We start from the raw sequence: 27,053 nt of genomic DNA, 5'->3' as shown, positions 1-27,053 counted from the left end.
TTGGAGATCTCTATTTGTATCTCAGATCAATAAGACAATAACACTTGTGCACACCAAGTTTTTAGCTAATGCTCATTAATAATATTCTTACAAAAGAAAACTTATTCAGAATTCCCCCAAAAAAAAGGAAAATTTTTTGTTCAGAAGAGGCTTATCAATGTCACTTTTCTAGCTAAATGTTAAATCTTGATCATCTACTTCCTCCATCCCATGAAATTTGTCTAAGATTTATCTATATTTGGATGTATCTGCATACTAGATAGTGTCTACATACATCTAAAATTTATCCAAATTTTAATAAATCTGAGATAACTTTCCTGGGACGGAGGGAGTATGTTTAATTGTGCTTTGCCAAAACAGATTTAACAAGTCATATCCAGTGTTTTTTTTGCTTTGCAAGGCTACCAGCATACATGATCTTGCTGGAGCTTGGATTGACTCCTTCCCATCATCGCAACACAAGCTAATTCTTTGTGGGAGTAGTGGTAGTGTGTTGAGCGATCTGGTAAACGAGAAATGCAGCCTGTTTTAAAACAAACTATCCAAGTGATCCTGCATTGTCTTAATCTAGTGTTGAGAGGATCAAGAAGGTACTTGCAAAAACATACTCTAGGAGGCATGGATGGGGCACCTGTTGTGTCGAGGATATGATTCAAGCTCTCGAGATGTGTTTTGGATCATTTTTAAGATGGTGCCTCAATGGTATGTTTGCTGAACCTTATCAAAACTGTTTGTGGTATTGCTAGCACATGATGGGCATGTAATAAGTAGAGATTATGCTACTCTTCTCGCTTTTCATGTTTAGTGTAAAATACTGGTGATTTCTTGACAAGGGGAGGCTCATTGTTTATAAAAGAAGAAAGGTATCGAAACATAAATATAGTAGTTGTCAGGACCCCAAACTATTTCAGTCACAATGATTCCCACCATGTTCAGTTACTATCTACGCCAAACAATTCCAGCCAAAGCAAAATGATTAGCGATTTCCTCTCCCGTATGATCAAATCAGATCCGCCACATTCATTGGCATCTCATCAATTTGCGTGCTGTAGAATTGCTCAATATCTCTCAATGAGCAGATGTCCTCCTTGCGTACAAAATTGATCACCACACCCTGCGGACAGAAAGATTTTTCGTATCATCAGAATCAGCAAATAGAAACTGCAACAACTTGCACTTGGTCTGAACTTGTTTTATCTGTTAAGCAGACAAGGGATTTTTACAGCAGGAGCATGTATGCAAGCTTACCTTGCGCCCAAAACGTCCAGATCGCCCAATGCGGTGGATGTATAGCTCACGATTGTTTGGGATATCATAATTTACGACGAGAGAGACCTGAGGATGTAAATAACGTATGGTCAGGCATGATTCAACTTTTTTTAGGGGATGTTGCAACTTATATATACTCCACATAAAAAGACAGAGCTAAAATATCAAACAATGCTTGCCTGCTGAACATCCAGCCCTCGCGCCCACATGTCTGTCGTGATTAGGACGCGAGTTGCGCCACACCTGAAGTCGGCCATAATGGCGTCCCTTTCCTTCTGAGGCATGTCACCGTGCATAGCCGATACTGTGAAATTGTTCGTGCGCATCCTTTCAGTCAACCAATCGACCTTCCTCTTAGTGTTGCAGAAAATTACGGCCTGGGTGATTGTCAGCGTGTCGTAGAGATCACATAGTGTCTCGAACTTCCATTCCTCTTTTTCGACAGCAACAAAGAATTGTTTGATGCCCTGCAAACAATAAATTAATGGAAAATGTAAGTGCTAAATATAACCTGATGCATATATAATGAAACAAAGGAAGTTGTGATATTAACCTCTGAAGTCAACTCATCACGCTTTACAAGGATCCTGACCGGATCGGTCATAAACTTGCTGGTTATCTCCAAAATGTTATTGGGCAGAGTTGCGGAGACCAAGACAACCTGGAGCTCCGGGGGAAGATGTCTGTAGATATCATATATCTGTTCCTTAAACCCTTTATTCAGCATCTCGTCCGCTTCGTCCTATAGTGAAGCTTGTTAAGAAAGACCAACTTAAAACAAAAGAATAAATACGAGGAAAGGAAAAGCAAACTAACCAAGACTAGGAGCTTGATTGATCTTGTACGCAAGGACCCTCTCTTGATCATATCACAGACTCTGCCTGGCGTTCCTGACACAGCATGCACCCCGTGGTCGAGCTTCCTAATGTCCTCACCGATACTGTTTGCGTTGCCGCCAACACAAGCATGGACTTGTACGCTCATGAATTGGCCAATAGCCTGCATGAATTTCTCTGTCTGTGTAGCCAGTTCTCGAGTTGGCGACAATATCAGTGCCTGCACCCTACACAATGAACGGAGGGAGTATCGGATATTAACTTCAGCTCTGGTATTCAGAACATATGCTAAATACAGTGTTAACAAGAAAAGATGTTACAAAAGGCCGGATTTGTCACAAGAAATTTCCAAGCAATGATTGTGAAACGTCGCAACATTAGGATTAGGAGTAGGGATTAATTCAGATGAGATATGTACTGGCTTTGTTTCAAAAAGAAAGAAAGATATGTATTGACTAAATCGACAGTTTTAACAATGTCACCTATGAAGATTTTCGTCGAATCGAATCGAACTATCCAGCCCTCTATAAATAGATAACGAAATTTTGCAAAAGACTCAATTGCGTTGCGCCCCGACAAACAACTACATATCCTCTCGAAACAACTTCTTATCGAAACATCACCAAATTAACATCGGATCGACACGTTGAAACAAAGTAAGTTCTGTAGAAGTGCAATATAACGAGTTGGGAGTACATACTCGCGAACCGTGGTGTCGACGACCTGGCAGACGGCGAGCGAGATCATGGAGGTCTTCCCGGTGCCGGACTGCGCCTGGGCGATCAGGTCACGGCCGCTGATGATGGGGAGGATGGCCCGCATCTGGACGGCGGACGGACTCTCGAGGCCGTAGGCGTAGATGCCGCGGAGGAGGTCGTCGCGGATGCCCATCTGATCAAAGCTCCTGACTACCTCGACGTCCGGCGAAGCCTCGAACGTAAGGTCAGGGTTCTTGTCCATGGCGCCACCGCCAGAGCCTCGCCTGGACAACACAGTAGTCGTCATTGGGCGTCGAAACGGAGCAATACTTTGGCGCTTCGGCTCTTTTTGGAGTTGCGATGCTTATATATCGAGGCGGGGCCCCTAGCCAAGGTCGGTTTGTTAAGCTATACGGGTCGGACTCGGACATAAATTTTCCCATACTTTCTTCCATCTATCCTACACGGAAACAAAATTGAATAATCCTAAGCACGAATAATTACGTATCCTACACTAGTACGTCCACGTACGCGTAAGTAATGTCGTCCCAGGAGACGTGAACTTTAAATTTCTTTTTAAAAGGACTTGTCTAAATTTAAGGCAATTCAGACTTATTAACTAAATTTCAGTCATCCACGGTTCTAGTTGGTTTAAAGGTTTGCTTTCTTTTGATGTTGTTGGTGTGCTTTTGCTATGAGCTTAGCTATATTGTTGTAGGTTTACGCTCGATTTTCTCCTAAAAACCGAGCACCCTCTTCTTAATTAATACATGGGGTAAAACTTTTGCCTCCGTTTAAAAAAATCTCAGTTACAACCTAGTTGCAACTAATGTGCAACTCTTATGCCAGCATGAATCTTAAAGCAAATTCAACGGTATCGATATTATTTTTCTCAATCATAACCCACTTGCAGCTAGTAAAATTTCAGTTGCAACCAACTTGCAACTAGAAAAATCTTAGTTGCAACCTACTGAGAATCTGAGTTGCAACCCACTTGCAACTGACATATCAACATGAATCACGAGGAAAATTCAATGGCTAAGGAGTCGACTTAAACATAATAAAAATCAGGAGCCTGATTTTTACAAAGCCGTTTTTAAAATGCCACCCGAAAAAATATATTGTATGAAAAATTGCTCAAATTCACAAGGTGAAAATATTTTTTTATCATGAAAAAAGCGTGAAGGCAAACATACTTACTTTTATAGAGTATTAATATTGTACATGCTCGATGACAAACAAATTACTGTTCAGTAATAATAGCCTAGTATAACTAAAACACTGAATTGGAAGTAATTACAAACTTGCACATTTCAAAGTTATATCAAGTTGAGTGCCCGCGTTGCTCCCTAGGCGGATTGGGTGAAACACTAGTTGCCGCCACCCCAACCCTCCTCTCCCCCAAACTTTCCCCACCTTCAGCCCCGCATGGTGGACACCGGTCGATGGGCCTTTGTCTTTTCATCTTTTCGCGATGAGGGATCTCCAACCGAAGCTCGGCAGTCGGTCTTGGATGGTGATAGCAACAACTCCATGTGTACCAACTCGTTGGGACTCCAAATGCACAGTGCTGTACCAAGCATCGTTTTCCCACAAAGGTGATGATGTCTACGGGTGCTTCTATTCTTGTAGACAGTGTTGGGCCTCCAAGAGCAGAGGTTTGTATAACAGCAGCAAGTTTCCCTTAAGTGGATCACCCAAGGTTTATCGAACTCAGGGAGGAAGAGGTCAAAGATATCCCTCTCATGCAACCCTGCAACCACAAAGCAAGAAGTCTCTTGTGTCCCCAACACACCTAATAGGTGCACTAGTTCGGCGAAGAGATAGTGAAATACAGGTGGTATGAATAAGTATGAGCAGTAGTAACGGCGCCTGAAAAGTGCTTGCCAGGCGTGTAGTTGATGGTGGTAATATTGCGGACGATAGAGATGCAGTAAAAACAAGTAAACAAGCAGCCGATAGCGTATTTAGGAACAAGGCCTAGGGATCATACTTTCACTAGTGGACACTCTCAACATTGATCACATAACAGAATAAATAGATAAATGCTAGACTCTACACTCTCTTGTTGGATGATGAACACCACTAACCGTGTAGGATTACACGAACCCTCAATGCCGGAGTTAACAAGCTCCACAATATTCGATGTTCATGTTTAAATAACCTTAGAGTGCATGACAGATCAACATAACCAAACCAAGTACTAACATAGCATGCACACCGTCACCTTCACACTACGAAAGGAGGCATAGATCACATCAACACTATCATAGCAATAGTTAACTTCATAATCTACAAGAGATCACAATCATAGCCCACGCCAAGTACTACACGATGCACACACTGTCACCATTACACCGTGCAGGAGGAATAAACTACTTTAATAACATCACTAGAGTAGCACACAGATAAATTGTGATACAAAACACATTGCAATCATAAAGGGATATAAATAAGCACTTCACTATGCTCTTCATAACAGTGAATAAGTATTCTGTGAAATATAGCCTAAGAGACCCACACGGTGCACACACTCGTCACCTTTACACACGTGGGACAAGGAGTCTCCGGAGATCACATAAGTAAAACCCACTTGACTAGCATAATGACATCTAGATTACAAGCATCATCATATGAATCTCAATCATGTAAGGCAGCTCATGAGATTATTGTATTGAAGTACATAGGAGAGAGATGAACCACATAGCTACCGGTACAGCCCCGAGCCTCGATGGAGAACTACTCCCTCCTCATGGGAGACAAGCAGCGTTGATGGAGATGGCGGTGGTGTCGATGGAGGAGCCTTCCGGGGGCACTTCCCCGTCCCGGCGGCGTGCCGGAACAGAGACTCCTGTCCCCCAGATCTTGGCTTCGCGATGGCGGTGGCTCTGGAAGGTTTTCTCTGGTTTCGTCGAACTGGGTCGAGGTTTTAGGTCAGGGACGACTAAATAGGCGAAGAGGCGGAGTCGGAGGGGCCACGGGGTGCCCACACAGTTGGGGGGCGCGCCCCCCTTGGGCCGCGCCGCCCTGTGGGGTGGGGCCCCCTGGCTCCCCTCTTGCCTTTCTCCGGTGCTCTGGAAGCTTCCGGGAATTTTAAGATCTTCGGTGTTGATTTCGTCCGATTCCGAAAATATTTCTTTACTAGAATTTCGAAACCAAAAACAGCAGTAAAACAGAGAACCGGCCTTTCGGCATCTCGTCAATAGGTTAGTTCCGGAAAACGCATAATAATGACATAAAGTATGCATAAAACATGTAGATATCATCAATAATGTGGCATGGAACATAAGAAATTATCGATACGTCGGAGACGTATCAGCATCCCCAAGCTTAGTTTCTGCTCGTCCCGAGCAGGTAAACGATAACAAAGATAATTTCTGGAGTGACATGCCATCATAACCTTGATCATACTATTGTAAACACATGTAATGAATGCAGCAATCAAAACAATGGTAATGACATGAGTAAACAACTGAATCATAAAGCAAAGACTTTTCATGAATAGTACTTTCAAGACAAGCATCAATAAGTCTTGCATAAGAGTTAACTCATAAAGCAATAAATTCATAGTAAAGGCATTGAAGCAACACAAAGGAAGATTAAGTTTCAGCGGTTGCTTTCAACTTATAACATGTATATCTCATGGATATTGTCAATGTAAAGTAATATAACAAGTGCAATATGCAAGTATGTAGGAATCAATGCACAGCTCACACAAGTGTTTGCTTCTTGAGGTGGAGAGAGATAGGTGAACTCGACTCAACATAAAAGGTAAAAGAATGGCCCTTCGCAGAGGGAAGCATTGATTGCTATATTTGTGCTAGAGCTTTGGTTTTGAAAATATAAAGAGAGCATAAAAGTAAAATTTTGAGAGGTGTTTGTTGTTGTCAACGAATGGTAGTGGGCACTCTAACCCCTTGCCAGACAAATCTTCAAAGAGCGGCTCCCATGAATTATTTTTATTTTTGGGTGGCACTCCTTCCAACCTTTCTTTCACAAACCATGGCTAACCGAATCCTCGGGTGCCTGCCAACAATCTCATACCATGAAGGAGTGCCTTTTTATTATAGTTTTATTATGATGACACTCCTCCCCACCTTTGCTTTCTCAAGCCATGGCTAACCGAATCCTTCGGGTGCCGTCCAACAATCACATACCATGGAGGAGTGTCTATTTAGGTTAATTAATTTGGGACCTGAGAATCCCATTGCCAGCTCTTTTTGCAAAATTATTGGATAAGCGGATGAAGCCACTAGTCCATTGGTGAAAGTTGCCCAACAAGAATGAAAGATAAACACCACATACTTCCTCATGAGCTATAAAACATTGACACAAATCAGAGGTGATAAATTTTGAATTATTTAAAGGTAGCACTCAAGCAATTTACTTTGGAATGGCGGAGAAATACCATGTAGTAGGTAGGTATGGTGGACACAAATGGCATAGTGGTTGGCTCAAGGATTTTGGATGCATGAGAAGTATTCCCTCTCGATACAAGGTTTAGGCTAGCAAGGTTATTTGAAACAAACACAAGGATGAACCGGTGCAAGCAAAACTCACATAAAAGACATATTGAAAACATTATAAGACTCTACACCGTCTTCCTTGTTGTTCAAAACTCAATACTAGAAATTATCTAGACTTTAGAGAGACCAAATATGCAAACCAAATTTTAGCAAGCTCTATGTATTTGTTCATTAATAGGTGCAAAGTATATGATGCAAGAGCTTAAGCATGAGCACAACAATTGCCAAGTATCACATTATCCAAGACATTCTACCAATTACTACATGTAGCATTTTCCGTTTCCAACCATATAACAATTAACGAAGCAGTTTCAACCTTCGGCATGAACATTAAAAGCTAAGAACACGAGTGTTCATACGAACCAGCGGAGCGTGTCTCTCTCCCACATAAGCATTTATTCAAACAAAAACAAAAACAAACCGACGCTCCAAGTAAAGTACATAAGATGTGACCGAATAAAAATATAGTTTCAAGGGAGGAACCTGATAAATTTGTCGATGAAGAAGGGGATGCCTTGGGAATCCCCAAGCTTAGATGCTTGAGTCTTCTTGAAATATCCAGGGATGAACCACCGGGGCATCCCCAAGCTTAGAGCTTTCACTCTTCTTGATCATAGTATATCATCCTCCTCTCTTGATCCTTGAAAACTTCCTCCACACCAAACTCAAAACAACTCATTAGAGGGTTAGTGCACAATAAAAATTCACATGTTCAGAGGTGACACAATCATTCTTAACACTTCTGGATATTGCACAAAGCTACTGGACATTAATGGAACAAAGAAATTCATCCACCATAGCAAAAGAGGCAATGCGAAATAAAAGGCAGAATCTGTCAAAACAGAACAGTCCGTAAAGATGGATTTTATTGAGGCACCAGACTTGCTCAAATGAAAATGCCCAAATTGAATGAAAGTTGCGTACATATCTGAGGATCACGCACATAAATTGGAATATTTTTCTGAGCTACCTATAGAGAGGCAGGTCGAAATTCGTGACAGCAAGAAATCTGTTTCTGCGCATTAATCCAAATCTAGTATGAACCTTACTATCAAAGACTTTACTTGGCACAACAATGCGATAAAAATAAGATAAGGAGAGGTTGCTACAGTAGTAACAACTTCCAAGACACAAATGCAAAATAAAAGTACTCGTAGCAAAATAAACACATGGGTTATCTCCCAAGAAGTTCTTTCTTTATAGCCATTAAGATGGGCTCAGCTAGCTTTAATGATGCACTCGCAAGAAATAGTATTTGAAGCAAAAGAGAGCATAAAGAGGCAAATTCAAAACACATTTAAGTCTAACATGCTTCCTATGCATAGGAATCTTGTAAATAAACAAGTTCATGAGGAGCAAAGTAACAAGCATAGGAAGATAGAACAAGTGTAGCTTCAAAAATTTCAGCACATAGAGAGGCATTTTAGTAACATGAAAATTTCTACAACCATATTTTCCTCTCTCATAATAACTTTCAGTGGCATCATGAGCAAACTCAACAATATAACTATCACATAAAGCATTCTTATCATGAGTCTCATGCATAAAATAATTACTACTCCCAACATAAGCATAGTCATTCTTATTAATTGTAGTGGGAGCAAATTCAACAAAGTAGCTATCATTATTATTCTCATCATCAAATATAGGAGGCATAGTATAATCATAATTAAATTTATCCTCCATAGTAGGTGGCAACAAAAGACCACTATCATTATAATCATCATATATGGGAGGCAAAGTATCATCAAAGTAAATTTTCTCCTCAATGCTTGGGGGACTAAAAAGATCATGCTCATCAAAACCAGCTTCCCCAAGCTTATAATTTTCTATATCATTAGCAACAATGGTATTCAAAGTGTTCATACTAATATGTTCCATGGGTTTTTTAATTTTCGCATCAAACCATCCATGTCTTAAATCAGGAAATAGAATAAGAAGTTCATTGTTGTCCATTATGCCAAACTAGTGTAAACAAGAAACAAAAAGATGCAATTGCAGGATCTAAAGGAAATAGCTTCGAGCACACACACAACGGCGCCGTAAAAGTACTTTACTCGGGACCGGAGTATGAGAGCCTTTTACCTTTCCTCCCCAGCAACGGCGCCGTAAAAGTGCTTGATGTCTACGGTGCTTCTATTCTTGTAGACAGTGTTGGGCCTCCAAGAGCAGAGGTTTGTAGAACAAGCAGCAAGTTTCCCTTAAGTGGATCACCCAAGGTTTATCGAACTCAGTGGAGGAAGAGGTCAAAGATATCCCTCTCATGCAACCCCGCAACCACAAAGCAAGAAGTCTCTTGTGTCCCCAACACACCTAATAGGTGCACTAGTTCGGCGAAGAGATAGTGAAATACATGTGGTATGAATAAGTATGAGCAGTAGTAACGGCGCCAGAAAAGTGCTTGTTGGCGTGTAGTTGATGGTGGGAATATTGCGGACAGTAGAGATGCAGTAAAACAGTAAACAAGCAGCGATAGCAGTATTTAGGAACAAGGCCTAGGGATCATACTTTCACTAGTGGACACTCTCAACATTGATCACATAACAGAATCAAATAGATAAATGCTAGACTCTACACTCTCTTGTTGGATGATGAACACCACTAATCGTGTAGGATTACACGAACCCGCAATGCCGGAGTTAACAAGCTCCACAATATTCGATGTTCATGTTTAAATAACCTTAGAGTGCATGACAGATCAACATAACCAAACCAAGTACTAACATAGCATGCACACTGTCACCTTCACACTACGAAAGGAGGCATAGATCACATCAACACTATCATAGCAATAGTTAACTTCATAATCTACAAGAGATCACAATCTGTTGCGGTCAGAAACCCACCGGCGGGCAGCGACGGGCAACACCGTAGAGGGGGAATCTCCCAGGACTGCGGCTGGCCCTGGTCCCTCCGAGCGACGGCCCGCAAAGCCTTCTGCACGCACGTCCGATGCTGATGCAAGACGTGCCACCCGACCTATACCCGGTCGTGAAGGTGTTGGATGATGCCTCGCTTAGTTTCCCGCATGGCATACACGTAAACGTTAAATACGAGCCTCGATCGGCTCTCAGTTGTCTCCGTGAATCGGCTCAAAGAGCCGATCCACCCATGATACGTACGAGGTGTACGATCGTATGGTGGTCCCGCTTGATCAAGATAAAGCTGAAACGACCTACTACGATCTGGGGTTTTCACCGCATAATCGGAACATCCTACTCGTGATCGAGCCTCGCGGCCACGCACGGTGATCGTAAACCAACCCTAGACAAGGCCTAAAAACCAACACGAAGTTGATCCTCGGACATCCCGTCTAGGGCTAGCAAACTACACCCTACGCGCCACTGGATCCTTCGACCCGTTTGTAAGGCCTAACAATGCAGATATTAAACTAATCCTTGAAGAACAAGGAGCAATCATAACGGATCGGATCTACTAAACGATGACCCTTACACCCAAGATAGGCGTAAGGGCGGCTAGATGCCTAAGGGTTGCACGACGATAGCATATGGTATGATGAACAATGCTAACCCTAAGACATCTACGATAACTACGTTGCTCGCCATCAAAAAGGCTTCAAGACGAGCAACGCATGAACGGCGAATAACGTAGGCTGCCTAGATCGCAAGATGCGATCTAGGCAAGCATGGTGCTTACCCGAAGAAACCCTCGAGACGGGGAGTTGGCGATGCGCCGAGATTGGTTTGTGGTGAACGTTGGTTGTTGTTTATTCCATAAACCCTAGATACATATTTATAGTCCGGGGACTTTCTAATTCAGGCGTGCACCTAACCGTGCACGGGTTAAACTCTAACTTCTAAACGACACGTATCCTACTATGTTACAGATACACGGGCAAACTAGCCCAAACTTGGTATAGAAGGCCGATTCATGTATTTCTTCTATATATATATTCTTCAAGCCCATCTCCAATCGCGGCCCACCTCTCGATCCGGTCAAATTCTGGTGATAACACATGCTCCCTGGTTTTGGAAATGACATTTCCAAAATCATTACGCTTTTCCTTCGTCGGGTCATGTCGTGGCAGAGCAGAAACCACCGCAATATCCTTCATCATGATGCCTTGCCTCCTCCACTTCTCCGCGTGGCCTGACAATTTTTTTTTTCTTCTGTTGGGCACCACTTCCTCGGAAACTGCTGTGGCATTGAACCTCCACTGTATCCATTATTTAACCGCATCGAGCAGTTCGCCCTTTCACCCTCCTGCTCCGTACTAGCCATCGGCAAAAAACCCCCATTCCTCCGTAGCCATGTCTTCTTCCTCCTCCTCCTCCTCCTCAAACCTCTCCGATGTATCATCTCCCTTCCGTGAGCCGACGCCAGAGTGGGGCTCGTTGGCGGCGCACGACATCCTCGCCCCAACGACGTGGGACAAGGAGGAGCACGATTCCTCCATCTGGTCCGAGGATGACAAATCCTTGACCGACGGAGAGGACGACCTTCGATTCCTCGTCGACGGGGGGAGGAGGCGGAGAGCGAGGACGACCGCTTCTCCCGGGACGACTACACCTCCTCCGAGGAAGAGGTGGAGGATGACGACGACGACTCCTCGAAGGTTACCCACCGGCGAAGCGCCTCCGCGCCCGGTGGGACGACGACAGCGATGACGACGATGAGGAAGACGAGGCTCCCGTAGAAGGCTACGGGAGCAGCGATGAGGAGCCTATCAGCAGCTGCGCCGGCGGCAGCGATGACGGCGACGAGGGCAGTAACGGCCCTTAGATTAGGGACTAGTAGTAGTAGTCGGCTTTTGTTCTTTCTTCCCCGAGCAATCGGCTCTTTCTTTGTAAGAAATCCCACTATTAATGAAGAGAATATTCCCCAATTAGACTTACTTTCTTGTCAACTTTGCCGATTGTCGAAACGAAGTCGCTGTACAAAGAGCCGATGACAAGGCATCGGCTTGCATTATAACCGCGATTCGAGGCCAAGCCGTTTGCCTATCCACGCAGTCCAACAGGTCTAGTTTCCGTCCAAACCATCTCAAACGTGCAGATTGGACTCCTCAACAAACCACTAGGATGACTTATCCCAAATATTATGATTGAGCTTGCTCCTCTAGAGTCGATGACAATGCATCGGCTTTTATTATTCTGAAGTCGATGCCCGTGCATCGGCTGTACGCATACTGTTGTCCCCGCATGCTTGTATACTGAAGTCGATGTCTGTACATTGGCTGTGATTTGATTTTTTTTCTCTGGCCGATTTAAAATCGGCCTCCACATCTCACTGCCCATCCTCCCACATGCTTGGGAAATACTTCTTGAGATGTTGGCCATTGACGGCCACTGGGAACTTCACACCATCCAACTATTCAAGCATGTAAGCATTGCCCTTCGTAACCCGGATGACTTTGTAAGGACCGTGCCAATTAGGAGACCATTTGCCGTATGCTTTATCCCCGGTTCCTAGTGGCAACACGGCTTCCCATACTAGATCACCAACTTGAAACTCCTTTGGTCTTACCTTTTATTGTATGCCCGAGCTACCCTGGCTTTGTTCTCTTTAATCTTCTCTAACGACCAAAGTCTAAGTTCCGTTGCATCCTCAATAGTGTCACTCATCAGGGTTGCATATTCCTCAGGTGTCAGGTCATTCTGAAACGTGACACGTCTCGATCCAGCCGTAATCTCCCAAGGTAATACGGCCTCGTGCCCATAGACAAGCTGGTACGGCGAAGTCTTTATAGCTCCATGGCATGACATGCGATAGGCCCACAAAGCCTCTGATAACGTCTCGTGCCACACCCTGGGGTTCTCCTCGATCTTCCTCTTAATCAGCTTGATCGGGCTTTGATTGGATGCTTCGGCTTGCCCGTTGGCTTGAGCGTAGTATGGAGATGATCGGATTAGCTTAATCCCCATGTCATCGCAGTAACTTTCTGAATTCTTTAGAGACAAAAACCGAACCTCCATCGGTCGTGATGGTTTGGGGAATCCCGAACCTATGAATGACATGTTCTTTGACAAATTGGATAACATCTTCCGATTTTACTTTCTTCATGGGCACGGCCTCCACCCATTTGGTGAAATAATCTGTAATGGCCAGTAATCCACTCGTGGTTTTTGCTTGACGGAGGATGTATCTTGCCGATCATATCCATGCCCCAACCTCGAAATGGCCAAGGTTTGATGATGGGGTTCATTGCCGACGCGGGTACCATCTCGGATTTTCCCGAACATTTGACACGCTTGGCATCCCTTGTAGTAGTTGAAGCAGCTCTTCCAAAGATGGTAGGCCAATAAAACCCCGATCGCCTAATTAACCACTTCATCTTATGGGCCGATTGGTGAGTTCCACAGCGCCTTCATGCACCTCATGTAAGAGCCGATTAGACTCGCTTGGTCCCGTGCACTTAAGTAGTAACCCTTCCAACGTCCCGTAGAACATGTCATCTCCTATAAGGACATATTTCATAGCCTTGTATCTTATCCTTTTAGGTGCTCCCCGAGCCGAATCCTTCAAATAATTGAAGATATCGGTTCTCCAATCATCCTCGTTCCAGAATTGCACCTGAACTTCTGACCCGTCGGGTATGTCCTTGTATCCTGACGCCATCTGTACGAGATCATTGGCGTCGGTATTCTGAGACCTTGGGACCCAATTGAAATTGATGTACCAAAAATGTGTCATCAGCTCACGACACTCCACCCAATATGGAAAAAGTGATTCACTCTCGCACTTGTATTCCTCCGTGAGTTGAGAGATCACCAACTTCGAGTCTCCAAAAAGCTCCACCGCTCTCGCCCCGGCTTCCAAAAGCAACTCCATCCCCTTGCGCACTGCCTCATACTCAGCAACATTGTTGGTGCAAGGGGCAGATAGCCTGATGGCGAAAGAATATGTTGCCCCCCGAGGCGACACGAGCAGAATGCCGATGCCACAATAATCGTCACAAGCCGATCCATCGAAGAACATTGCCCACGCACGTACAGATAGTGCCGCTATATTAGTGCTAATCCGCTCAGCTATAAGATCGGCCAACGCTTGTCCCTTGACTGCTTTCGCAGGCTGATACCGAAGGTCGAACTCCGTCAGCGCAAACATCCACTTACCAAGCCGGCCTTTCAAAACAGGGGCCGACAGCATGTGCTTGACAACGTCCGACTTGCAGATGACGATGATCTCTGCCATCAAAAGGATGTGATGGAGTTTGGTGCAGGTGAAGAACATGCAAAGGCAAAGCTTCTCGACCTCAGGATACCTGGTCTCCGCGTCCAACATCCTTCTGCTAAGGTAGAAGACGACCTTTTCAACACCCTCATAAAGTTGCACCACCACCGAAGCGATGGACGTGTCAGCTACTGACAAGTAGATATAGAACAGCCTGTCTTGTTGGGGTGGAACTAGCACAGGCGGCGTTGTCAGATACCGCTTAATCTCGTCAAACGCCTGTTGCTGTTCTGCCCCCCAGTGAAACTCGTCATCAGATTTAATCTTCACCAGCGCCACGAACGGCTCGATTCGTCCTGACAGGTTAGAGATGAATCGTCGGACGAAGTTGATCTTGCCGATAAGACGTTGGAGCTCTTTCTTCGTGGTGGGCGGCTGCATGGTACGCACTGCCTCCTGACTTTTTTAGGCTGATCTCAATTCCCCGTTCATGAACCAGAAAACCTAGGAACTGACCGGCCGTCACACCAAAGGCACACTTCTTTGGATTCATTCTCAGTCCGAACTTCCGTGTTCGGTCTAGGATGCGTCGCAAATCATCCAAGTGTCCCTCCATGGAGACAGACTTGAATACCACGTCATCGATGTAGATTTCCACCAACTTGCCGATCAGATCGTGAAATATATAATTCATGGCTCTTTGATACGTTGCACCAAGCATTCTTCAACCCAAAGGTCATGACCACATATTCAAACAAGCCTACCGCCCCGGCACTCTGAATGTGGTCTTGTGTATATCTTCTGGAGCCATGAAGATCTGGTTATAGCCGGCGTTGCCATCCATGAAGCTCAACACCTTATGGCCAGCAGCTGCATTGATCAATGTTTCTGCCACAGGCATCGGATACTCATCTTTTGGAGTGGCTCTGTTAAGATCTCGGAAATCGATGGCCACACGCCACCGGCCGTCTTTCTTTTCTACAGGACGATACCGGAGATCCATTCAAGCATACCCGCATGGCCCGATGAACCCGGCGGCCAACATCTTCTCGATCTCTTTCTTGACCTCTTCCAGGATTTCGGCCTTCATCTGACGTGCTCGTTGTTGGAACGGCCGAAACCCTTTCTTAAGGGGAAGCCGATGTTCAATGATGCTCCTGTCCAACCCAGGCATCTCTGTGTAATCCCATGCAAAGCAATCTGGGTATTCTTTTAGCAGAGCTATCATCTGACCCCTAAGATGTGGATCTAATTTCTTGCTGATAAAAGTTGGTCGCGGCTTATCCCCAGGACCGATGTTGACTTCTTCTAGCTCATCAGCCGATGTAAACCCATATCCTAGCTTTCCGTCCCCTGTGAGGTCGACACCAAATACAGGGAGAGCGTGTGGTACGGGTAATGCGGGCCGATCGCTGGAATCGGCCTTCATCTCGATTGTAACCAGGATTTTTGGAGGTGTCGGGCCGATCGCGTGGAACAGCCTTCCTCCTTGTCTTCGCCGTGAGAGCAGCTGCCCTCGTCTCTGTCCTTACCAGGGTGGTGCCCGAGCCCTATCATGTTGATGTCGAACGAGAATCTTGGCTGGCACCCTCCAGGGTAAGTGCGCTCCACCATGTTAACGGCGGATGCCGGTGAAATCGGCACTTCTGGTGCCGCCAACGCGAACGGCAGCGGTGGACGGGACCGGAGTGGCATCTCTCCTTGGTAAGTCCCCGTAGCTGGTCCCGACGGAGAATACCGATGGCTCATGATTTCCGGATCACGCGCGAGCTACACGCTCCAAAGTGTTCACCAGTGCTCTCGGAGTGGCGGTGCAGCGAATGAGCCACCATGAAGTTGATCTCCCGACGCAGCCGACCCGGTGCGTTCTTCCGACGGGGAGGACAGGTCCACTCCATCGAGCGCGCTCAGTGAGAACCCCTTCCACCCGATGCCATGTGAGCGGGTTCCGTGAAAAGAGCCGATGAGGTCGGCTTCGAGGACCGCTTTGATCTCGTCATGCTTCTTCTTGAGCTCCTCGGCCGGATCCTCGTACTTGACCGGAGTGCCTTCCGCCATCTCGGATGTAGATGGCGATGCGGTTGATGTCGAAGATTGTCCCACCGGGCGTGCCGGAATGTGTTGCGGTCGAAACCCACCGGCGGGCAGCGACGGGCAACACCGTAGAGCCGGGAATCTCCCAGGACTCGCGGCTGGCCCCGGTCCCTCCGAGCGACGGCCCGCAAAGCCTTCTCGCACGCACGTCCGATGCTGATGCAGGGCGTGCCACCCGACCTATACCTCGGTCGGAAGGTGTTGGATGATGCCTCGCTTAGTTTCCTCGCATGGCATACACGTAAATGTTAAATACGAGCCTCGATCGGCTCTCAGGTTGTCCCGTGAATCGGCTCAAAGAGCCGATCCACCCATGACACGTACGAGGTGTACGATCGGATGGTGGTCCCGCTTGATCAAGATAAAGCTGAAACGACCTACTACGATCTGGGGTTTTCACCGCATAATCGGAACATCCTACTCGTGATCGAGCCTCGCGGCCACGCACGGTGATCGTAAACCGACCCTAGACAAGGCCTAAAAACCAACACGAAGTTGATCCTCGGAACATCCTATTTAGGGCTAGCAAACTACACCCTACGCGCCACTGGATCCTTCGACCCGTTTGTAAGGCCTAACAATGCAGATATTAAACTAATCCTTCAAGAACAAGGAGCAATCATAACGGATCGGATCTACTAAACGATGATCAAGCGGGGTGCCGCCCTTACACCCAAGATAGGCGTAAGGGCGGCTAGATGCCTAAGGGTTGCACGACGATAGCATATGGTATGATGAACAATGCTAACCCTAAGACATCTACGATAACTACGTTGCTCGCCATCAAAAAGGCTTCAGTACGAGCAACGCATGAACGGCGAATAAACGTAGGCCGCCTAGATCGCAAGGTGCGATCTAGGCAGCATGGTGCTTACCCGGAAGAAACCCTCGAGACGGGGAGTTGGCGATGCGCCGAGATTGGTTTGTGGTGAACGTTGGTTGTTGTTTATTCCATAAACCCTAGATACATATTTATAGTCCGGGGGACTTTCTAATTCAGGCGTGCACCTAACCGTGCACGGGTTAAACTCTAACTTCTAAATGACACGTATCCTACTATGTTACAGATACACGGGCAAACTAGCCCAAACTTGGTATAGAAGGCCGATTCATGTATTTCTTCTATATATATTCTTCATGCCCATCTCCAATCGCGGCCCACCTCTGATCTGGTCAAATTCTGGTGATAACACAATCATAGCCCACGCCAAGTACTACACGATGCACACACTGTCACCATTACACCGTGCAGGAGGAATAAACTACTTTAATAACATCACTAGAGTAGCACACAGATAAATTGTGATACAAAACACATTGCAATCATAAAGGGATATAAATAAGCACTTCACTATGCTCTTCATAACAGTGAATAAGTATTCTGTGAAATATAGCCTAAGAGACCCACACGGTGCACACACTGTCACATTTACACACGTGGGACAAGGAGTCTTCGGAGATCACATAAGTAAAACCCACTTGACTAGCATAATGACATCTAGATTACAAGCATCATCATATGAATCTCAATCATGTAAGGAAGCTCATGAGATTATTGTATTGAAGTACATAGGAGAGAGATGAACCACATAGCTACCGGTACAGCCCCGAGCCTCGATGGAGAACTACTCCCTCCTCATGGGAGACAAGCAGCGTTGATGGAGATGGCGGTGGTGTCGATGGAGGAGCCTTCCGGGGGCACTTCCCCGTCCCGGCGGCGTGCCGGAACAGAGACTCCCGTCCCCCGGATCTTGGCTTCGCGATGGCGGCGGCTCCGGAAGGTTTTCTCCGGTTTCTCAAACCGGGTCGAGGTTTTAGGTCGTGGACGACTAAATAGGCGAAGAGGCGGAGTCGGAGGGGCCACGGGGTGCCCACACAGTAGGGTGGCGCGCCCCCCCTTGGGCCGCGCCGCCCTGTGGGGTGGGGCCCCCCTGGCTCCCCTCTTGCCTTTCTCCGGTGCTCTGGAAGCTTCCGGGAATTTTAAGATCTTCGGTGTTGATTTCGTCCGATTCCGAAAATATTTATTTACTAGAATTTCTGAAACCAAAAACAGCAGAAAACAGCAACTGGCCTTTCGGCATCTCGTCAATAGGTTAGTTCCGGAAAACGCATAATAATGACATAAAGTATGCATAAAACATGTAGATATCATCAATAATGTGGCATGGAACATAAGAAATTATCGATACGTCGGAGACGTATCGGGTGACTCGAGGGTTTATAGCAAACTCTCGGGGAATTGGCTAGAGGATTATTTATTCTTCTCCTCTTCTAGCAACATGCAAAACAAAGTTTTTATCTTATGTCCCCAACTCCACCGTGTGGTTGTCAAGCACAAAACTTTCGTATTAGTAAATATAAATATAAAGTAAAGTAAACTAAAGCAAGTAAATTAAGCAAGCAAGATAAAAGACAATGAAGAAATATTTGTTTTTGGGTTTTGTATGTTTTTGCAAGTGAAGAAAGTATTTTTATATTTTCGGATTAATAAATTGCATAAAATATAAAGAGGGGATAGTTGTGTTGGAAATGGGTTTCTAATGGTTTAAAATGGATTGGGATTCATGGGTTCACTTTTCTACTCTCTTTTTAAGTTGTAGTTGACACAAACAATTCATCAAAGACATAATATTGGTGGAAGTTTAACATGTGTTTGATAGGCATTTATATGGACATCGCGTCCTAACATAGAGATGATGCAACACATCTCTTATATTACTCGAGAAAGGGAAAGCTCCAAGCAATCTTGATTAAGAATCAACATAGTATAGCCTTAAGTATTTGACATAATGTTTCAATTACAAATATGCTACCTTGATCAAACAAGATTATCAAGCTCACATGATAATTATAGCACATGAATTCACTTTATCCCTAATGAGGCAGGAAAAGAAAGGTAAATACCATAGTAGATCTTAAATGTGTTGTCACTGTTCAATCACTACCACCATGCTACTCCATCTAATACACACTTCTCCCCACACATTTTCTTGCATACAAGTTGGATTAGAACAAGTACTTAAGAATGGGGTACATGATATGCATATAAATACATCTTACACATAATAGGTTCCAATATCATATATCAAATCAAGAAATAAAGATACACCACATAGGAATTACATATATAACCATAATCAAGTGAGGCAACTCATATGGTACTACATCTATGAATAACAAGAGATAAATAGATCAAGATACTACCACAAATTCATAGTATAGAGGTGTAATACTCCCTCTTCATCATGGTAATGATGGTGGATACGTTGGAGAAGGTGGAGATCCCTCCGACGGTGGCTTGATACGTCTCCAACGTATCTATAATTTCTTATGTTCCATGCTAGTTTTATGACAATACCTACATGTTTTATTCATACTTTATATCATTTTTATGCATTTTCCGGGACTAACCTATTAACAAGATGCCGAAGCGCCAGTTCATGTTTTCTGCTGTTTTTGGTTTCAGAAATCCTACACAGGAAATATTCTCGGAACTGGACGAAACAAAAGCCCACGGCCCTATTTTCCACGGAGTGTTCCAGAACATCGAAGAAGATTCGGAGAAGGCCAGCAGGGGGGCCACCCCATAGGGCGGCGCGGCCCCACCTCAAGGCGCGCCGAGGTGTGGAGAGCCCACCTCGGGACTCCCCCGACGCTGCCTCTTCGCCTATATATTCCTTCGTATCGGAAAACCCTAGTACCGAGAGCCAAAATACGAGAAGAGTTCCAGAGACACCGCCGCCATCAACCCCATCTCGGGGGTTCTGAAGATCACCTCCGACACCCTGCCGGAGAGGGGAATCATCACCGGAGGGCTCTACATCACCATGCCCGCCTCTGGGCTGATGCGTGAGTAGTTCATCCTTGGACTATGGGTCCATAGCAGTAGCTAGATGGTTGTCTTGTCCTATTGTGCCATCATGTTTAGATCTTGTGAGCTGCCTATCATGATCAAGATCATCTATTTGTAATGCTACATGTTGTGTTTGTTGGGATCCGATGAATATGGAATACTATGTCAAGTTGATTATTGATCTATCATATATGTGTTATTTATGATCTTGCATGCTCTCCGTTGCTAGTAGAGGCTCTGGCCAAGTTGATACTTGTAACTCCAAGAGGGGTATTTATGCTAGATAGTGGGTTCATGCCTCCATTGAATGCGGGACGAGTGACGGAAAGTTCTAAGGTTGTGGATGTCTTGTTGCCACTAGGGATAAAACATCAATGCTTTGTCTAAGGATATTTGTATTGTTTACATTACGCACGGTACTTAATGCAATTGTCCGTTGTTTGCAACTTAATACTTGGAAGGGGTGCGGATGCTAACCCGAAGGTGGACTTTTTAGGCATAGATGCATGCTGGATGGCGGTCTATGTTCTTTGTCGTAATGCCCTAAGTAAATCTCATAGTAGTCATCATGATATGTATGTGCATTGTTATGCCCTCTCTATTTTGTCAATTGCCCAACTGTAATTTGTTTACCCAACATGTTATTTATCTTATTGGAGAGACACCACTAGTGAACTGTGGACCCCGGTCCATTCTTTTACATCTGAAATACAATCTACTGCAATCATTGTTCTCTTTTGTTTTCTGTAAGCAAACATAATCTTCCACACCATACGTTTAATCCTTTGTTTTCAGCAAGCCGGTGAGATTGACAACCTCACTGTTAAGTTGGGGCAAAGTATCTTGATTGTGTTGTGCAGGTTCCACGTTGGCGCCAGAATCCCTGGTGTTGCGCCGCACTACACTCCTTCACCAACAACCTTCACGTGGCCTTCATCTCCTACTGAGGGAAAACTCGCTGCTGTACGCATCATACCTTCCTCTTGGGGTTCCCAACGGACGTGTGCTTTACCGTCACTAGCAGCTACTTTTCTAGCGCCTTTGCCGGGGAGATCAAGACACGCTGCAAGGGGAGTCTCTCACACCCAATCTCTTTACTTTGTTTAGTGTCTTGCTTTATTTTATTTTCTGTCTTGTTTGCTTTCTTTATATCAAAAACACACAAAAATTAGTTACACGCATTTTTACTTTATCGGTTTACACTTGTTTATTTCATTATGCTTCTCCCTAAGTTCACTTTGAAAGATATATCGGTAGGGAGTGGGTCTATCATTGGAAGAGATAATATAGAAGAATTTTTCAATCATGTTAATAAGGTTGAAGATTTTGAAGATAAATCCTTGGTAGAACTTGCTCCTAATTATGAAATTGCTACTGCCTCTTTAGTGCACATGTTGGAAGCTAGATTTGTTAATCTTAATCCTATAATGCAACATATGTTTCTTACACTCCGTGATAGGGAAGAAGGAGAGAAGAAAGATTTTGTTTTAGAAACCCTTCTTAAAAAATTCGGTGATGTAGCTAGGGAAGCTAGGAAAGTCTTTATTCAACATAAGATGCTTGGCTTTTATATCAATGTTGCAAATACCCTTGAAAGGATGGAAAAAGATAGGCTAAAGTACACTAATGAAGCCAATTGTGAGGGGGAGACTAAAGTACCAATACCTTATAAGCTCATAGGAATGCATGAGGCACTAGAAAAGAATTTTGATTGGATTGTTCCTGAAAATTTATTTGAGGAAGATAGTGAGCCTAAAAGTAATGAAAGAGGAGCTTCTTAAACTTACATAGATAAAATACAATGCATCGTTGAGAAAACTCCCAACTCTGATGTTGATGCTTCTTCTCTTGATGTTACTTGATTTGCACTTTCTGCGCCTAGCTGAAAGGCGTTAAAGAAAAGCGCTTATGGGAGACAACCCATTATTTTATTTCTGCAATTTTTTTTTATATTTGAGTCAAGGTGCTTGTTACTACTGTAGCAATACCTTTGTATCTTTATTTTATTGCATTTTTGTGCCAAGTAAAGTCTTTGATAGAAAGTTGATACTAGATTTGGATTTCTGCGCAGGAACAGATTTTTAGCTGTCACGAATTTGAGATGTTCTCTCTGTAGAAAAATCTTAAAATCTTGAAAACATTCATGAGTAATCCTCAGATATGTACGCAACTTTCATTCAATTTGAGCTTTTTCATCTGAGCATGCTAAGTGCCTCGAAAAAATTCGTCTTTACGGACTGTTCTGTTTTGACAGATTCTGCCTTTTACTCCCTCCGGTCTCTTTTAATTGACTCGGATTTAGTACAACTTTGTGCTAAATTTGAGTCAATTAAAAAGGACCGGAGGGAGTATTTCGCATTGCCTCTTTTACTGTGTTTGAGTGGTTTCTTTGCTCCATTAAATTTCAGTAACCTTGGGTAATGTCCAGAAGCGTTGGGAATGATTGTGTCCTTGCTGAACATGTGAATTTTTGACTATGCACTAACCCTCTAATGAGATTGTTTTGAGTTTGGTGTGAAGGAAGTTTTCAAGGATCAAGAGAGGAGGATGATATAATATGATCAAGAAGAGTGAAAAGTCTAAGCTTGGGGATGCCCCCGTGGTTCATCCCTGCATATTTCAAGAAGACTCAAGCATCTAAGCTTGGGGATTCCCAAGGCATCCCCTTCTTCATCAACAATTTATCAGGACACCTCTAGTGAAACTATATTTTAATTCCATCACATCTTATGTGCTTTACTTGGAGCGTCTGTGTGCTTTTATTTTCGTTTTGTTATTTTCATTCTCTGAATAAATTCGGATCCTAGCAATCCTTGTATGGGAGAGAGACACGCTCCGCTTTTTCATTTGAACACTGGTGTTCTTCGTTTCACTTTTAATGTTCATGGCAAAAGCTGGAAGCTGCTGCATTTATTGCTTATTGGTTGGAAACGGAAAATGCTTCATATGGTAATTGGTATATTGTCTTGAATAATTTGATACTTGGCAATTGTTTTGAGCTCTCAAGTAGATCATGTTTAAGCTCTTGCATCATGTAGTTTAAACCTATTAGTGGAGAACTACCGTAGAGCTTATTGAAATTTGGTTTGCATGATTGGTCTATCTAAGGTCTAGATATTTTCTGGTAAAAGTGTTTGAGCAACAAGGAAGACAGTGTAGAGTCTTATAATGCTTGCAATATGTTCTTATGTAAGTTTCTATCGTACCGGTTCATACTTGTGTTGCTTCAAACAACCTTGCTAGCCAAAGCCTTGTACTGAGAGGGAATGCTTCTCGTGCATCAAAAACCTTGAGCCAAAACCTATGCCATTTGTGTCCACCATAACTACCTACTATGTGGTATTTTTCTGCCATTCCAAGTAAATACTTCATGTGCTACCTTTAAACAATTCAAAACTTTATTACTCCTTATTTGTGTCAATGTTTTATAGCTCATGAGGAATTATGTGGTGTTTTATCTTTCAATCTTGTTGGGCAGACTTTCACCAATGGGCTAGTGGCACATCCGCTTATCCAATAATTTTGCAAAAAGAGCTGGCAACGGGGTTCCCAGCCCCAATTAATTAACCTTCATTAATAATTCTCTTCACATGTTTTGCCCTGATTTATCAGTAAACAACTTAATTTTGCAAATAGACACTCCTCCATGTTATGTGAAATGTTGGAATGCACCCGAGGATTCGGTTAGCCATGGCTTGTGAAAGAAAAAGGTTGGGAGGAGTGTCATCCATAAATAAAACTAAAGTACATGTGTAAACAAAAGAGAAGAGGGATGATCTACCTTGCTGGTAGATATAACGTCCTTCATGGGAGCCGCTCTTTGAAAGTCAGTTTGACAAGGGGGTTAGAGTGCCCACTACCATCCGTTGACAACAACAAACACCTCTCAAAACTTTACTTTTATGCTCTCTATATGATTTCAAAACTTGAAAAGCTCTAGCACATGATTTAATCCCTGCTTCCCTCTGCGAAGGGCCTTTCTTTTACTTTATGTTGAGTCAGTTTACCTACTTCTTTCTATCTTAGAAGCAAACTCTTGTGTCAACTGTGTGCATAGATTCTTGCATGCTTTCTTATTGCATTCATCATATTACTTTGTGTTGACGATTATCCATGAGATATACATGTTGAAAGTTGAAAGCAATTGCTGAAATTTAAATCTTCCTTTGTGTTGCTTCAAAACCTTCTACTAAGAATCTATTGCTTTATGAGTTAACTCTTATGCAAGACTTTTTGATGCTTGTCTTGAAAGTACTATTCATGAAAAGTTTTTGCTATATGATTCAGTTGTTTAGTCATTATCTTTTTGTTAGCAAACTATAGACCATTGCTTTGAGTCACTTCATTCATCTCATATTCTTTACAATAGTATTGATCAAGATTATGTTGGTAGCATGTCACTCCAGAAATTATTCTTTTTATCGTTTACCTACTCGAGGGCGAGTAGGAACTAAGCTTGGGGATGCTTGATACGTCTCCAATGTATCTATAATTTCTTATGTTCCATGCTAGTTTTATGACAATACCTACATGTTTTATTCATACTTTATATCATTTTTATGCAATTTCCAGGACTAACCTATTAACAAGATGCCGAAGCGCCAGTTCCCGTTTTCTGCTATTTTTGGTTTCAGAAATCCTACACAGGAAATATTCTCAGAATTGGACGAAACAAAATCCCACGGCCCTATTTTCCACGGAGTGTTCCAGAACATCGAAGAAGAGTCGGAGAAGGCCAGCAGGGGGGCCACCCCATAGGGCGGCGCGGCCCCACCTCTAGGCGCGCCGAGGTGTGGGGAGCCCACCTCGGGACTCCCCCGACGCTGCCTCTTCGCCTATATATTCCTTCGTATCGGAAAACCCTAGTACCGAGAGCCAAAATACGAGAAAAGTTCCAGAGACGCCGCCGCCGTCAACCCCATCTCGGGGGTTCGAAGATCACCTCCGGCACCCTGCCGGAGAGGGGAATCATCACCGGAGGGCTCTACATTACCATGCCCGCCTCCGGACTGATGCGTGAGTAGTTCATCCTTGGACTATGGGTCCATAGCAGTAGCTAGATGGTTGTCTTCTCCTCTTGTGCCATCATGTTTAGATCTTGTGAGCTGCCTATCATGATCAAGATCATCTATTTGTAATGCTACATGTTGTGTTTGTTGGGATCCGATGAATATGGAATACTATGTCAAGTTGATTATTGATCTATCATATATGTGTTATTTATGATCTTGCATGCTCTCCGTTGCTAGTAGAGGCTCTGGCCAAGTTGATACTTGTAACTCCAAGAGGGGGTATTTATGCTAGATAGTGGGTTCATGCCTCCATTGAATCCGGGACAGTGACAGAAAGTTCTAAGGTTGTGGATGTGCTTGTTGCCACTAGGGATAAAACATCAATGCTTTGTCTAAGGATATTTGTATTGTTTACATTACGCACAGTACTTAATGCAATTGTCTGTTGTTTGCAACTTAATACTAGAAGGGGTGCGGATGCTAACCCGAAGGTGAACTTTTTAGGCATAGATGCATGCTGGATGGCGGTCTATGTTCTTTGTCGTAATGCCCTAAGTAAATCCCATAGTAGTCATCATGATATGTATGTGCATTGTTATGCCCTCTCTATTTTGTCAATTGCCCAACTGTAATTTGTTTACCCAACATGTTATTTATCTTATTGGAGAGACACCACTAGTGAACTGTGGACCCCGGTCCATTCTTTTACATCTGAAATACAACCTACTGCAATTATTGTTCTCTTTTGTTTTCTGCAAGCAAACATAATCTTCTACACCATACGTTTAATCCTTTGTTTTCAGCAAGCCGGTGAGATTGACAACCTCACTGTTAAGTTGGGGCAAAGTATTTAGATTGTGTTGTGCAGGTTCCACGTTGGCGCCGGAATCCCTGGTGTTGCGCCGCACTACACTCCTTCAGCAACAACCTTCACGTGGCCTTCATCTCCTACTGGTTCGATAACCTTGGTTTCTTACTGAGGGAAAACTCGCTGTTGTACGCATCATACCTTTCTCTTGGGGTTCCCAACGGACGTGTGCTTTACCGTCACAAGCATGGCTCCGGCGGAGTTTCCCCCTCCAATCTTCGCTGATTCTGGCTATATTTTGGTGTTTCGGTGTTTCTGCCGAGCTCTCCTCAAGGAAGACGCATGAAGTCCTTTATATAGAGGTTTTAAGGTCATACGGAGTACATGGGCAAAAGAATCAAACGAATCGGATGACCAAGGAGCAAAGAGGTTGGGTGGAGCACCCACCCTAAGTGAGAGCGCCACCTGGCCTCTTATCCCTTCCTGGCCCATCTCGTGAGGTCCAAGTGCTACATATGCTTCTCTTGATTAAATATTTACATCCTTAGAGTCGTAGATCCATTTGACTCCGTTTAGGTCCTTGAAAGCTAAAAATACACAAAATATGGTTTTGCTTACCTGCAGGGTTATAACCAAAATAAAGCGGGTCAATGGTAAATCCCCAAAAATCAGTTTTAAACATGGATATAACATCGTATATGTTGAAAATATGTTGGAATATGTGTCACAAAACTACAAAGTTCATGCATGCATTTTACATGCATCAGATGGCAAGGTGGAATATGGAATCTCTAGGAAAACGCAAGATCTAGTTCATCCCAGA

General features: G+C 44.0%; 1 protein-coding gene across 1 annotated transcript; it reads right to left on the bottom strand.

Moving 5' to 3' along the window:
• Nucleotides 1-1,000: 1,000 nt before the first annotated feature.
• On the bottom strand, nucleotides 1,001-3,086 carry LOC124654932 (eukaryotic initiation factor 4A-III homolog A-like). The gene is made up of 6 exons (XM_047193908.1): nucleotides 2,806-3,086; nucleotides 2,086-2,332; nucleotides 1,823-2,011; nucleotides 1,449-1,736; nucleotides 1,249-1,335; nucleotides 1,001-1,114 (listed from the first exon to the last, which is right to left on the bottom strand). Exons 1-6 carry the CDS (start codon nucleotides 3,063-3,065, stop codon nucleotides 1,001-1,003), a joined length of 1,185 nt encoding a protein of 394 aa, XP_047049864.1. The 5' UTR covers nucleotides 3,066-3,086.
• Nucleotides 3,087-27,053: the final 23,967 nt, after the last annotated feature.

This window comes from Lolium rigidum, chromosome 5 (assembly GCF_022539505.1).
Source record: "Lolium rigidum isolate FL_2022 chromosome 5, APGP_CSIRO_Lrig_0.1, whole genome shotgun sequence".
Classification (NCBI taxonomy): Eukaryota; Viridiplantae; Streptophyta; class Magnoliopsida; order Poales; family Poaceae; genus Lolium; species Lolium rigidum.
Note: the sequence above shows the minus strand (reverse complement) of the source record. Positions and strands in the feature narration are given on the sequence as shown.